At 34.8% G+C, this 15,833-nt stretch overlaps 1 protein-coding gene across 3 annotated transcripts in view; it reads left to right on the top strand.

Moving 5' to 3' along the window:
* KIF18A (kinesin family member 18A) overlaps positions 1-15,833 on the top strand; it is a 46,421-nt gene that overhangs the window by 18,210 nt on the left and 12,378 nt on the right. For all 3 annotated transcript variants that reach the window (XM_072865092.1, XM_072865093.1, XM_072865094.1), the window contains exons 10-13: positions 1,141-1,303; positions 5,390-5,554; positions 6,718-6,839; positions 8,211-8,449. In XM_072865092.1, the coding sequence (XP_072721193.1) occupies positions 1,141-1,303; positions 5,390-5,554; positions 6,718-6,839; positions 8,211-8,449 (689 nt within the window). The remainder of the gene's footprint in view (positions 1-1,140; positions 1,304-5,389; positions 5,555-6,717; positions 6,840-8,210; positions 8,450-15,833) is intronic.

Below are 15,833 nucleotides of genomic sequence, written 5' to 3'. Positions count from 1 at the left end.
GTTTTAAAATGAGAGTAATAAAATGCTAGAATAAAAGACTGAGTTATTTGGACTTCAGACTATGAAATGGAATTGCTACTTCTGAAAGACAGTGGCAAGAAGTCAACTACATGGCAAGAATGTCTCTTCAACTTGCTCTCTAGATGAACTATGTGTCATTTTATAGTATTTTTATGGTAGTTAATTTTACGATCTTTTATACTAGACACTGTATAATGGCCTCATGTTGCATGTCTTTAGAACATTTGTGTATTAAACTGTGCCTTTATTCTTATGTAAAGTTCTAACAACTCAATAGGATGTTATGAAATGGCTTGGGTATAAGGTTGGTCATTATTGAGACATACAGTATCTTTTTGGGCTATTCTGTACTGCATTTTCAGTATTCAGGAGTGAAGTGAAAAAGTACCACCACTGAAACTTATTGCAACATGGTAATGCTTCCAGGCTTTCTCCTTATCCTTGTTATTCTGATTTGCATTGCGGACTAGGGATAAGCAGATTTTGAGGCCATTTAAACATTGGTCTCCTTGGAATAACTCTTAAATACCTTCTATCACTAGTTTGTTTTTTTCCCCCTAGTAGCCTAGTATGTGTTAAAACATGATTCATGTTCTGATTCTTGTTGTCCATTAGTGATTAAAATTGTACAACAGAACTTCAGAGAAAGTGAGCAACTGAAGGCTCTTTTGTGGTTTTCCTTTTTTGAGAGATAGCTAGCAGGTTTCTTGAAGGAGACCTTGTGTGTCTATGGCAACAGTAGTCTGATCTGTTTAATAAATTGATATAAGAAGTAGAGAACATAGGTATTTAGTATCTTTTGGAGGTAGAGATGAGACTTATGTGAAGAAATTCCAGTTGTCTTCTGAATCCCAGTGTCATCTTCATAAATACAACAAGGTTTATTTTTAATGACTCCTTCAAAATTTCACATCCCATTTCCAGTTTGAGTACATAAAATCTTTACTGATGTAGTGACACTTTATTTAGTGCTTGTCTATAACAGGCTTTACTTTTTTCCTCTTAATTTTTTTATTTTATTAACTTGGAATTGAAAGTTCCCCTTGTAAAGGAGATGGTCATAAAAAAAAGTCTTCAGTAAGTAATCTGTTATTTATTCTTATCCTTTGGTTCTAATAGATACAAAGAAATCCTTAAAAATGTGTTTGCAAACCGTGAGGAAATCAGAAAAGAATACCTCAAGTTGGAAATGCAACTGAAAGAAAACACACTGAAGACATATTACCAGAAACAATGTCATGAACAAATTCAACTGATGTGCTCTGAAGAAAGAGTAGAAAAGGTGAGTTTTCTATAATGTAATACAAGGTATCATCTCTCTTCATTTTGCTATACCAATGTATGAGTTTTGCTTAAGTAATTATATAATTAGTTAATGCTTAAATATTTAATTAAAATGGGACACACTGATTATCACTCAGATAATATTTTCTGTCACTAATACAGAAAATGTAGTAGTAATGGCAGGTGTGCTATGTTTCTTCCACACTGCATAGAAAACTGTTGATGTGCTTATTGCTGATAATTGTGAAAACTTTTCAACTTGTCCTTATGTAGGCTTGATTGTCATGGCTATTTAAGACCTGACTAGACTTAGGAGACTCATGATGCTCTTGTCCAAAACTAAAGCATGTTAATGTATGTATGGTACAGCCACTGAAGCTGTTATCAAGCTAAGAAATCCCTTTGTGTTTCATAAGGAAAAGCATGGACCTTGTGCTAAACCAGACGGATTCTTATCATTGATGTTTTTAGCTGTCACCAGGAAAATGTTTGGATAGCTGCTTAAGGACAGAGTCGTGAACTGAAATAATTACGTTTAGTTGCCTCTAATTTTAAGAGAAGAATTTGGGGGCTAAGAATGAACAGTTGCTGTTGTACAGCATTAAATGCTCGTGTCTTTTTAGAAGAATCAAAGTAGAAATAAGTAAGCATGGTTAGATAGCATCTTAATTTTTCTGATAAAAGTCAGCTTAAAGAAATATATGTTTTATGTAGATACGAAGTTGAGGGTGGGGCTGATTTTGCTTAGTCACAGTAACAATCTGTATTCGGCCGAAAATGATAGTTTACCATATGACTATTTTTTTTTTCCCCAGTGATTCACATGAAATTTGGTCCTTAGATAAATGTCAAAGTTAAAATATATCACACGTTTTTGCTTGTCATTAATGAAGATATTTCAAGTGACTAATGTGTTCTAGAATTCTCTTTTATGCCATAGAAACTCCAAAGTAAAATTCAAGTGCCATACTTTTAAATGCTGCTTACAATGGAGCATAGCTGTATCTCTATTCATAATGAAGAGTTACACCTTCATACACTCTATTTCATATGAATGTTTTTTATGAGCTGATTTAACTTTTATTTTGAATGTTAGCAGTGCTGCACTCAAATGTTGGTTTTGCCATTAGTTAACTTATAGATGTAATTTACTAAGGGTCAAGGGTCACTGTCCTATAAGTATGATGCCTTATTTATTAACAAGAGTAAGTCACTGTAATGGTAAAATTAAATGTCCTTCTGTGACTACTTTGGAACAAATGGGATTTTAATTTGGAATCCAGTCATTTGATTACCAAAGTGACTGCTCACATTTCCCTTGTGCACTATAATGCTTCTGTTCTTCCTTGTATTTTTACACAATTGCTATTTTCCTAAATGCCTCTGGGTTTTCGCTCTGTAAAATACACTGTTAGGTCACAGGGGTATTTCCGAAATATTAGTTTTTAAGGGAAAAGTTTTACTTAAAAGTGTTTTCTCATTTTACACTTAATTGTCCGTGCTCGGTAACTAGATATAATAATGATTTTAGCTAAGTTAACATGAAGCAAATGATATCTTATCTATACTTGAACAACCCCAGTTTGAACACTTTAATTCAAAATGATAATTTCAGACAGAAGGAAAAAACTTACACATAAGTTTAGGTTACCTTAATCTTTGTTCTTACAAACGCTTTCTTGTTGCAAAAATTTTATCACAGTTTATCTTGTGAAATTCAGTCCATCCTGGACCAGTAATAAATCACTTCCATTTTCCACATAACTGCCCCTGTTTCCAGCTTTTTTTTTTTTTTTTTTAGAACTTGGATGCTGCCTATTTAAACAGCCTGTTTATATCCTCCTGCCTAGTGCCTGTTCCTCCACTCTGGTTACCTGTATTTCTGCATCTGTGTTGTTTTCCTATTGCATGTTAGGTATCAGCTACAGCAGTGTCAGCCAGAAAACCTTTGTGCCAATAGGAGAACATGTATAGAGCATTCCTCTTTGTATGGAAACATAAAAAGTTAATATATGCCCCTGTGTTATAGTTATTTTTAACTATCTTGCTGACTTTGAAGAAGTCTACTCAGTTTTGACCTATTTTATCTTGCAGGTTTCTGCATCAGTCATGGAATCTGTTTTACAATCTTTTTATTTTTAAAGCTATGGCAAAAGACTGCTGGTACTGTGATAGGCTTTCAAAAAAGTATATTAGATTTAAAATTACTTCTCCATTTCTGATTGCCACTTTAACATTATTTTTACTGTCTGGAAAAGGAGCATATTCCTAGAAAGCAGTCAGTCTATTTTGGTTTCAGTTTTTCTGCTTACTGCAGTTGCCCATGCTGGATCCAAAAACACTTGATGAATATGTCCCAGTTCTTCAGCCTGGGAGAGATATTTCTTCTATATCTCTTCTGATTTTTTTTTCAATTACAAAACAGAGTAGCAACCAAGTATCTTGACTGGGACTACATGTGTTCCAGAGGTTGTGTACAGCTAGCATGCATAACCATATTTTTTTCTGTTGTAGCACATTGATGTAACGTGTCCTTTCTTCCTGGGAACCTATGGGATGGGTTCATCAAATGGTGGGATATTGTCAGTACCACCTTCAATCCTAATGCCTCTCCTGCACTGTATAAAAGCTGAAGTATGCAAAACAATGCATTTGACTTTCTCTGCTTCAGCAGTCCTGAAAGCTCTCCCCTAGTCTCACTGGTCAGAGGGAACCAGTGGTCATTGCGAGCCTTAGTCTTGACAGTTAACTCTTCCTCCTGGTACTTTCCCTAAGGAGCTGGTCCTTTACAAAGTGACTTTGTCTTCTCTGGATCTTCTGTCATTTTAGCAGATAAGACAGTCTAAACAGAAAGCAAAGTGAAATTCTGGCCAGAATCTAGTCTTTGACCTGGTTAGTTGCCTGGAGCACACGTGTAATTCAGGTGTCTTTACCATGCTGGTGCTGTGTTCTGCATGCCATGTGTTGAAGTAAGCATTTTGAAAAGTCAGCTTAAGAAATGCAATCTGCATTTCTCTGCGTACTGTTCCTGTTTTCTACAGTATGTTCAGAAAGGCACCAGTTAGCGTAATTTCTGCTTTGTGCAACATAAGGGAGGTACATTCAGAGTTTCTTATGACTTTTTATAATAGAACTAATTTGGCCTGCTATTCTGAATATGTAGATTTAATCTAATTGATGAAGTTTTCATTTAGAGTGTTAATTTTGGAACGTACAGATGTAGGGATTTAGGTTATATAACTTTAAAAAACTAACTGGGTTCTGTACGTTTGTTTTTGTTGAGTGTAGCAATATACTTCAAATGTTTATGGTTTTTTGTTTGGGGTTTTTTGTAACTAACTAAAGTTTAGGCATAGCTGAACTCTGTGAGCTCTATCTAAAGTTAATGTTCTCTATGACTAGTTGAGTTAGTGACCTGATTTTTAAAGTATACTGCAAACTGTAGTTGTCCTCTGTATAGAAAGAGTCTCCTTTGCTGTGTTAGGACACTGCCTCATTCATATCCTGCTTGCTGTTGCTGGTTTTGTGCCTTTTTGTTGTCAGATTTCAGAGAAGCATCAGAGGAATTTTGATGCTTGAAGATAGAGGGTTTTCCTTTTGCCAAATACTTCATCCTTTAGTGGGCTTTTTCTAGGACATACTGCATTAGGAAAACAAAGCAGAAAAAAATTCTCCTTCATATTTGTGCTTAAGTTACTAGAAATTATTAGGTTATGTTGTATCTAGAAGTGTGTTTGTCTGTATGTGTACATGTAGTTTTTCCAGTCTTTCCAACTTGAGATAATTATGGCCTAGAACAGAAATTTATCAAATCCATTGTATTATTCTTTAAAGGAATAATCAATCAAATGACCTATATTCTCTGTTATCAGGGCTTCCATGAAAAAAAAAAATTGAAAATGTTTAAATATAATTCAGTAACGCCCATAAGGAGAATATGCTATTTCAGCTTTATTAAACTGGTCAAATATGCACAATGTTTGTTATGCCCAGTTGAGTACAAAAGTATGGAAAAAATATTTTTTTATATAGAGATATTTGTGAACATCATTTGAAAGTTTTCCCCTTAAATGCTGGTCTTTAGGCCACTTGCAAGCGGGATCAAAGGCTTGCAATGCTTAGAACCCACCATGTACACGTGCAGAAGAAGAAAGAAGAAGAGGTCAAACATTTTGAGGAAAATACCAATTGGCTGCATCGTGTTGAAAATGAAATGCGCCTCCTGGGTCAAGATGGGTGTATTCCAAAGGTAAAATGCCTTTCACTTCAAGGGCAGATTTCATGCATTGTAGGCAACATCTGACTATAGTTAAGAATTCCCCCCCCCCCCCTTCTTTGTCTTGTTTCTACTCATGGCTTCTGCTTTAATTCTTTCAGGATGGTTTCAAATTCTAGTGTTAGCTGTTTCCATTCTTCTGCCCTAAAAGTACTTCATTGTTTGTGCAAGTAGTCCTTGTTCATGAAAGTATACAATTACATACAAAAATGCATGCTACAGGGGAATAAGTATGATATGGCTGAGCAGTTCAGATGGCTGCCAGAGAGTTGCTCCTGCCCATACACTTCTAGTCTTGCCTTTACAGTAGCTCCTGATGCTCGTCTAACCATGTGACAACCTAATTCTTAGCCTGGCCAAAAAAACCTTTTTTCTGGAGGGTGTTAGGGGAGGAGTGGGAAGGGGGAAAGAAGTGGGAAGTTGTGTTCTCTGCCAAGTTTTAGCAAGTAAAGTCAGCTCAGTGCAGCCTCAGACAAGCACCGGAGCTGGCAGAAGGGAAGGGATGAAGGTCTGTGCAGAAAGAAGGAGAAGAGGAAAAGAAAGGTGGGGGGTTGTTCCTCCCTGCCTTTTAGTTTTAGCCAGGAATTGGAGAGGCATAAATGATAAGTGTAATGAGCACTTATGTGACTCGCATAATGGAATGTATTTCAATACCTGTATTTTTATCGGGATGACTAGAATTTGTTGATACCTTAAAAGAAATTAAGATATTTCAAACAACATATTGACATCTCAGGAGGATGAATACAGTGAAGACTTGTCCTGGACAATGTCACTGAAATTCAGGTATGGAGCAGGTGCACAGGAAGAGGCAAGCATATTTTTGGGCATGCATAGATAAGCATACATGTGTGCCTGTTGGATTCTTAATGCTAATTACAGCACACCCACTATTGGTCAAAGGAAATCTACAAAGCAATATTTATGCATGTAAATAAGAATCAAACAATTCATACTTTTCTACCATAAAACTTTATTATAATAATATAGATCCACTCCATCTTTACTTTTCAATATAGGATGAATTAATATTAATTTTTAGTTTAAATTTTAGTTTCTCACTTTCAGTTTGATGTCCAGTTGTTTGATTTTTTCTTTTTTTTTTTTTTTCCTTCCTTCCTTGCTAATTTCACAAGGAACTCTGTAAAGATCTGCAGTGTTGCCATTTAAACCTGGAAGTTAAGGACCTGAAAGCCCAGATTGAGCACATGTTATCTCTGGTGTCCCTTCAAGATCAGCATTATAAGCAGACAGAAAAGTAAGTATGGTTTCATAGCAGGCCTGATAAGACTTCTGTTCTGACACTTGTAACTTCAGAAGACATATGTATAGAACGTAGTTTTAGTTGAAACAAAAGCAAGATTTTTCTCAAACTTTTTTCTAGGTTAGAACTGTGTTTTCTTAAGCAAAAAGATATGTAAAATAATAATCACTTCATAAATATTGGTCTGTATCCACCATTGTTTAACAGAAACTGCAGGGATACTCTAGTGCTTCTTAATTCTATTTAATTTTCTTCTTTGCATAGTTTTTACAAATTGTTCAATAGATCGTGGTGTCTTATTTTCCTCTTCTGCCTTGAATAGCAGTATTGATTTTTTTATATGTGTGTGTGTTCTCTTTTAATTCCTTGCACTGTAGACATTAATTAATTTGCCTGTATTAAAAATTGTCACTATTAAACTCTTATATAGCTAGTCAGTCTGAAAAAAGCTGAATTTGCAGGTAAACATCATCTCTTTTTCTATTATCGCTCTCTTGAAAATGTTGGAGACTAGCTTTCAGAGTGTGACATAAGGAACAAGAAGTAATCACAAATCTGTTCAACAAATCAGTATATTAAATTTATAATTAAATCATTCCAAAATGAAATAGCCAGCTCTTCTTCTTCCTTTGGAGAAAAGACTGTTACCATAAACATTACAAAAAACCTAATATATAAACCTGCAAAACTGAAAGCACCATTTTAAGCTATGTCGTTAGTAATTACAAAGTTGCTTTTTGTTTTTTTATACACATATCCGTTTCCCTATTGCTTGAACCTACTGTTTAGTCTTGCAGCTAACTCCACAGTTAATGAATTCCTGTGTTCAGATAGAGTTCTTAAACTTTTGTCACTTTAATTTGGTTTGCAGTTGTGCGTGGATCTCAATGTATTCCATTCTTTAATTAAAGATCCTAGTATGTAAATTTATTTGGACTAAGCTTCTAATAAGGTTTTATATACATCTAATTAAGGTGTGCTTGATTTAAACCACATTATTTGGTATATACTCTTCTTCTTTTATCTGATACTTAATTTTAGAAATTCAGAACTCAATCAAGGTATACTGACTCTATTTCTGTGGTGTTTGAGGGACTGAAGATCTTGTTGGACACTGAGGCAAAACTATAGTAAATGCTTGGAGTGAAATACAAGATTTTGCAAAAGAGAAAAGTCACTCTACTTAGTCATAAAAATTTCCTCACTGTTACGGTATTCCCTGAAAATAAACTAAAATCAATTACACAGCAGAACTTGGAGGGGGAAGAAGGGCAAAAAATCCCTTGTATTACTAATAGTGGCAGTGCTGGTAAGGATCAGATGAGTTATGATTTTGTCATATTTGTCTTGCCTCTTGTTTTACAGAGTACTAAATACCTTGCTTCCAGTTCTTCGTAAGCAATACCTGACTTTGAAAGAAGCTGGGTTGACAAATAATTTAACTGAGACTGAATTTGGGGAGGTTGAGCAGCTGATTCAAAGACAAAAATCAGTAGTTTGGGCTGACCAGACTGAAGAAAAGGAACAAAATCAAAGCCATGAACTAGAGTTGTTAGCTATTTTTGCGTTCCCACAACTTGTGAACAGACCAAACACCCCATGCCGTAAGTATATAATTAATCTGTTCTCTGTTGGATATACTTTTAAATGTCTCCTGAAAAAGCTATATCTCATCTATAAACACAGTGGATGCACACTTTTGCAAATATTGAAGCCAAATGTAAAACCAAGCCTCGGACCCACTTTCTAGAAATTATATACCATTCTTAATTGGATATAGGAAATACATTTACTTTTTCAATGGCTAGACACACTCTGTCAACAGTTAACTCCCTTATTCTCTTGTTGTAACATACCCCATATATCAAGGTTCCTAGATCCTATGAGTGTTATTCTTAATTCCATTTGAATCTTTCACATGACATTGATGGAAAAGGCATCATAGTGTCAATAAGTATTATAATTCTGTAAGTGATTTGAAAAGTTAAGCAGCTACTACAGTTTTGCACAGTTTGAAGTAATAGCCTCGAGGGGGATGAGGTTTCCCGTTAATTACAGGCTGACCTGGAATCAATTTAGTACAATATTTTATAAGTTTATTTTTTCCGAGAGTCAAAAGGTTCACCATTTCTACCACGGAATTGACTGCTTTGCTGTATCCTGATGACCCCATTTCTTCCTCATAACTCTTATGTTCCAGTCAAATACTGGAACAGGCTTTCTAGAGGGGTGGTCAATGTCCCAAGCCTGTCAGTATTTGAGGCACTTGGATAATGCCCTTAATAACATGCTTTAACTTGGTCAGTCCTGAATTGGTCAGGCAGTTGGGCTAGATGATTGTTGTAGGTCCCTTCCAACTGAAATAGTCTAGTCTATGTAGCTGTCTCTTCTTTAGCTGGAAAGTGAGTTGCTCTGGAGTGTAGCCTGGGTAGAAAGGGATGAAGGATCCTTACAGGAGGTGCTGTTCTGAGGGATGATGGGCAAAATCTCAGCCTGATAGTGCAGCTGCTGTGGGCCAATGCTTGTATCTTGTATTCTGGATAGGCAGCACTCAACACACCGGGGCTTTCTGATTACAGCTAATAGTCCATAACAATGAAAGGCATCCATAGGTAACAAGGGAAAAGCAGATAAATAATACTTCAGCTTCTCAACAGCTAGTAGTCATGGAAGAGCATTGACCCCTGCAGCGCTGTGAAATTAGTTCCCTGCTTCCTTTAGCTTTCTTCCTCTGCACAGCTCGCTCTGGGGTTGAGAATTATTCTGCCGAAACCATTTATTACCTCTGTTCTCATTGTGTGTATGTGATTTTTGACATATGTTTGTATCGCTGTATTGTTGATTATACCAGATAGTTGATTCCCAGTATTTCACTGTCCACAATGCAAAGGTCAGACTGTGTTGAGGATGGGCTGGGGTTTTTGGGGGGGCATTAGGGGAGGTGGGGGGTTGGTGTTGGGTTGGTTTTGGTTTGGAGGGGGTTTTTTGGTGTGGGTTTGGTTTTATGTTTTCTAAGAGAAGGAAAAGTAAGTTTGTAGATTTGCACGATTATACTTCCTATTCTGCCCATGCTAGTCAGGGATTCAGCAAGGTTGAAAGCAGTTGTTGGCTTGCCCATTTCTCCTTCCTGCTTGGAGTGAGGGCAGTGGACCTCAGCGGGTGGCAGCATTCTTCCCCTCTGCTCCATTCTCATTTCCCATGTAGAAAGAAATTGGATATGATCTTGGATGGCTGACAACCTTTTGGAAAATTGTGGTAGTGATAAGTATCTGCATTTTGTGGGATTGCGTTCGTTAGGAACCACGATGCTACTGTCATGTCATAACGGAAATATATTCTGTAAACCTTTATGAAAGGTTTTCTTGTTTTATCTCTATTTTTAAACAAAAAGAATACAGTTTTTAAAACTTTTTCTAGTCTGTTCTGTCATGGCAAAGCAGATTAGTGAAGGGTTTGGAGGTGGGGGTTGTTTCCTGTTATAACTCATCTGAGAATTCAAGTACTGCAACATTTTATTTTCAGTGCTAGAACCCTGGGATCTTAAGTGCTAGCAGTTCTGATTACAAAAATCACCCCATTTGTATTTTGAATCATGTTTCGTGTGTGTGTGTGTATATATGCCTATATTTTCATTTATAATTTAAACTGTAATTATCTGCCTGAAATTTGTAAATTTGTTATTATATAAAAAGCAAACCCCTAAAAAATGGCATTTATGACATGTTAAGATTGGATTTGTGGAAGTATCAGTCTGACTGAAGAAGGAAAGAAATACAAACTTCTCTAAACCACCTGTAAAATAAGACTTCAAGACTCATGTGCAATGAGGTTTTCATTTGGAGATTGGTATTGCATATGTGCAAGACAAACATGAAGCCATGCTCCTAGTGGGTATTTATTTTATATCACAGGCATACTCTTGATATACTTTTTCTTCTTTTAGAGGGACTTTTTTTTTTTTTCCTGGCAGAATAGATAGGGAGATGTACCCAAATACAGATCCAGTAAACTGCATAATATACTTTCTAACTAAATATTGATTGTAGAGATTTTGTCTTGTCATATGTGGGTTATCATTGTTGTTAATTTTAATTCCTGATGCTAGTAAGCTTCATTAGAGCTCTAGATTAATATACTTCTGTTCCACCTTTCTTGAAGTCCTGTGTTTGTAAGAGGCCAGATCTGTTTTTACTGAAATTAACACTAAAATAACTATTAATTAAATTGCATGTGAACTTTTAAGGCACAAACATTTCACTCCATTAAAATCATTAGACATAATTTGAGGTGTTGTCTTGAAAGTCTTATGTAGAGGTTTTCCAATTACTCTCTTGTTCTAAATGTTGATGAACTGTATGTTCACCTAAGTAAATGGACACCATATTTTTCAGTTAAGATGGACTTTTTTCAGCTCTAAGTGGTGTCTTTGCCTGAAGATGTCCATGGAAATCTCTTATAATATTTTTATTTTTGTTTACTTGTTGTTTTCTGGAAAAGGAAATAGGACACATTACTTTCACTCCTTTCCCCCTCTTATTAGATGCAGGAGAAAACATGGTAGAAACAACTGTCCTCCAAATTTTGTATCCTTTACAGGAAAGGTCTTGATAATTTCTAACAAGACACTTCTCAATTTTTTTTTGTTATGCTCTTCATCTGATTGTGTGCTCTTTTCATTTGCTTTTGACTAGTTGTATAAATGTGTTGATATTTTTAGGGGATGTTGCCACGATTTTTTTTTTCCAAATTACTGAAGATTTTTAATCTTCACAAAGAATCTCCCTCCTCTCTCATTGGCAGCTTAAGTCAGTGAGCTAGCATAAAATAAGTTTTCTTCAACAGCTTTTTTCCCCTCAATACTGCTTATTAGTATAAGATTTACTGTTCAGCAGGTAGCCATTGTTATACAAAAATTTCTAAACATAAGTCATTGTGCAGAATAAGACATATTGCTACTAGGTACTAAAGTACTGAGAACTTGACATTAGACATTTGAATTTGAAATCGAGTTGGAATTGAATTGAGAATTGGCTTAGCATACTGGAAGAAGTTAAAATAAAGTTCTAAAAATGATTAATTAGACATTCAATTATTTAATTTTAAAACATTGAGATAACAAGTAAACATGAACAGTAGCAGCTCTGCTCAGAAAAAATAAACTCTTTTCAAAGAATATTTTTACAGCATAATTTAATATTAATGTGTCCTTACCTAGAATGCTAGTGGTGTTGACACAGTCATTTCCATACGTCTTGAGAGGTGTGGTGGAAAAAAGTAATCCACTTACCAGTACTTTAAAATTTTTTCTGTTGAACACAAAATAAATGCAATGAAATAGCTCTTCTTCAATTGTTTGTTTGAATTCACATTTAAAATATTTTGAACTATTAGCTGATATTATGTTATGGAAATACATTTCTCTTGTGCAGAATGTATATAACTATTAAGGAAAAAAAAACCCATAAATCAGAAAAAATAGATTATCATGGGAAAATGTGAAGTAATACAAGGGCAACATCCCAATCAGAAATAGGAAGGCTGTAGTAATTTCTTTTTTCCTTTAAAGATGAAATAAATTATTCAAGAATCCAATTCCTTCTCCCTAAAGTCATCTCGGAAGTATGCTTGGCAAATGTTAGCAAGAGCTGACCTAAGAACTTAGTGAACAAATAAAAAGGAAGATTTATACAGATCCCCTCACACCTTTGGTGTACTGATATTTTATTATTTATAATTTGTTCAAGATGTTGGGAAGGAAATAGTATTTTGCACCAAGATGAAAAAAAAACATTAGCCACGTACTACACAGTGGTCATTATTCCTTATATAAAAATCCATATTTCACATATAACATAATTGCATGGACTTCAACTTGTCAGCAGGAAAGAGCAATACAGTTAATTTCTTGTGATTTGGTTCTTGTTTTTCATGTTATAAGTTGAAAGCAGTAATTTTTTTAAAAATCTCCCATTTAATATAAATATATGTCACCTTGTGTTAGTGTCTTAGAAGTTTCTTTTCTCAGTAATCTAGGGGAGAGGGTAGAAAACTTGATGGCAATGTAATATTTCTGTCATATGAAACATAAGGCTAGAGCATCCAAGAGGAAGAATAGTGTACTAGGTCTGCTGGTAACAAATGTGATGTATTGCTTTTGAACCTATGTTAACACTTATTTGAAATAATATTTTTTGGAGATAAAATCCCTCTGCAAAAATGAGGTGCTACTTATGTGGAAAACAGTAAGATTTATGAGGAAAATATAAATTCCTCTTTAGTGTAAGCTTATGAAATTAATAATTACATATCTTTTGTTGAACTCAAAAGTATTTAAGGATGTATGCCGTATCCATGTGTTATCCATATTTGGAAATTTTAAATTAATTAACTTTACTGTTTACTGTTTAGTCACTATGCGTTTAGAATGGTAGCGATGCAGAAAAAAACAGCTGTTAAAGGAAACTGCTGAATTCTGCATGTCATAAAACAAGAGGCACTAATCATTGCAGAAACTTTTTTAATGACACTATAACATTTTGCTGACAGTCCTTTTAGAGGGAGCCATGACATTGTTCAAATGCAAATGAATTGTTATTGAGTGTTTTCACATAAAAATTAAAATGCTTTAGTTATAAATAACTTTTCTGGTTATAAGTACTGTCCCCAAAAGGCTGAAGCAGCTGAATCATTTCTGTAGAACAGGAAAAGCTGTGAAAGCATGGCCTTAACTTCTCGTGGTTTTCTTTGGAATTAACTACATTCAACTATTTGATCCTGAAGAAGGAAGTCAAACTAGTAACTGATGTGGAAAAAACATCTAAAAAGAGTAAAGGGAATAACAGCAAAGGTCTAAGGATAGGGATTTCTTATTCGAGGTTTTGTTGAAAGTCTCTTGCAGAAATAAGTTTTGAAAAATACATTCCAACTGTGCTTAGTTTATTGTATGAAGTGGTTTTGATACTACCTTGTTATAAGATCCTCCTTTCTATCAGGAGTTTCAAAATACCAAAGAATTTTGGCTGAATTCCACTCTTTGTTTCTAATGAAGATTTCTTCCTTGGAAAGGATCTCCTATGTATTAAGTAATATAAAGTCATAGTGGGAGAGGAAAAGATCAAGATACTCTCTGGCCATTCATTCAACATCTGTTTCTATGGTCAAGTTGTCAAGATAGTCCATTCTTGTGCTTAAAAACTCTGATTTTTAGAGAAAGCTAAAACTCATAAGCTTTGTCAAAGCACATGTAGTGCTTCACTACAGGAATGGACCTCTTTCTATCTTGTTTTTCCTTTAACCTTTGAAATCTTTTAAACACTTTAAACACTTTCTGTAAAATGTCTTGCTCTGAGAGTCAGAGATGTACGTTACGAGCTCACTGTGTTAATCAGCAACCTCATCCGACCAAGTAATATTGCTTAGTCATCTCTATCTACAGTAGGACTACCATGGGTACCAGAAATTGCTCTCGGAAAACTCACAAATTGTCCCAAGCTAATGTTCCTTGCTCTTCTGGTTTGTTTAGACAGTGCCATATTAACACAGCTATGCATGACAAGTAATTTGCTCTAACAAACGATTGTTTTGCAGTGCATGCTAACACACTCTACATGTAATGATTCAAGGAGTATTTTGTAAAGAATTTAACAGAGTATCTGAATCTTAAATTTTTGATTGCACTTATTTGATGTGTTTTTTCTTCCTCCACCACGTCAGGATTTTTAAAATAAAATTAAATACCCTCAAATTTAATCTAAAATGAAACATTTGAATTATCTTTTAAATTCAAGTTGTTCAAGTAAAAAGAATTTAAAAAGATTTACACAACATTAATTTATCCCACAGAGTATATTCACATTATACTTTTTAAAATATTTTTTTCCTTAGTGATTTAATTTTTGTTTCTTAAAATATGACTGAAAACATTATTTTCAGAACCTCTGCTCATGCTCACTTTCATTATGAAGCCTTAACATGGGGTTTCCATAACATGTCTTAACCATACTTTCTACTCTATATTAATAGGGAAGATATTTTTTAAACAATTGTTTCATCAATGTATACTGTTATTTTTAAGCATCCACCCATACTAACTATTTATTCTGACCTTAATTATAAATTAGAATTGTTGTTTTGTAGAGGAAATGCTGGTTTTCCACTACCATTTTTGTTTACAGACATGTTAAAAAATGAGATTAAGCTTGTGTATGCTTTATGAAACCATAAATGTGCAACCTCATGAACAGCTCAACTATTTGTATCACGTAAAGCAGAAGCTATGAAAACAACATGAGATCATTTAAAAATGTATTCAGGCCCCCATTCTTGGGTGTTGCTTAATGGAGAGCCATACAGTATTCATAGAGTATGGACTGATGGGTGGAGAGCTATGACTGGTATTTGCAAGTATTTCTGTGAATGGGAAAGTTCTTGGCATTGTTTCAGGCATCCCATTTCCAGAAGCCTTACTGTACATTACCATTGAGAGAATGGAATTGATTTACAGGAAAAAAAAGAAAAGGCATCCATTACCTCCCCTTGTCACAAACATCCGAAAGGAAAGTCAATTTATTATTATTTTGCATGGCAGGAAGAAAAGGGGTGTAGTTGTACGTAATAAAATACTTGATTAAAAGTAGGAAAAGCATGTGTCTTGTATATGGGAAAGATTTGTGTTATATCAAGCAGCTTTTTCCACACTGTCCTATATGACTTTTTCTTATGCGGTGTAAAATAGTACACCTGACCACTGGGACCTGCGAGAATGCCGCCTGAATTTTAGCCTTTTTCAGTTCACAGCTGTTGTTTGCAAAACTGTTGTGAAACTGGCCATCATAGTGATGCCTTTGGGTCACATGAATATCAAGTAATTGAAATGCATTCAGTAGACCTCATTTGCAATTTGGAATTCCATGAGTCAGTTGTTAGAAGAATCAAAATATATGATTAGTATTGTAATTGGATCAATCATTGGTAGCCCAGAAATGTTTA

The sequence above is a fragment of the Ciconia boyciana genome, chromosome 6 (assembly GCF_034638445.1).
Source record: "Ciconia boyciana chromosome 6, ASM3463844v1, whole genome shotgun sequence".
Taxonomy (NCBI): Eukaryota; Metazoa; Chordata; class Aves; order Ciconiiformes; family Ciconiidae; genus Ciconia; species Ciconia boyciana.
This window is presented reverse-complemented; position numbering and strand designations above follow the sequence as displayed.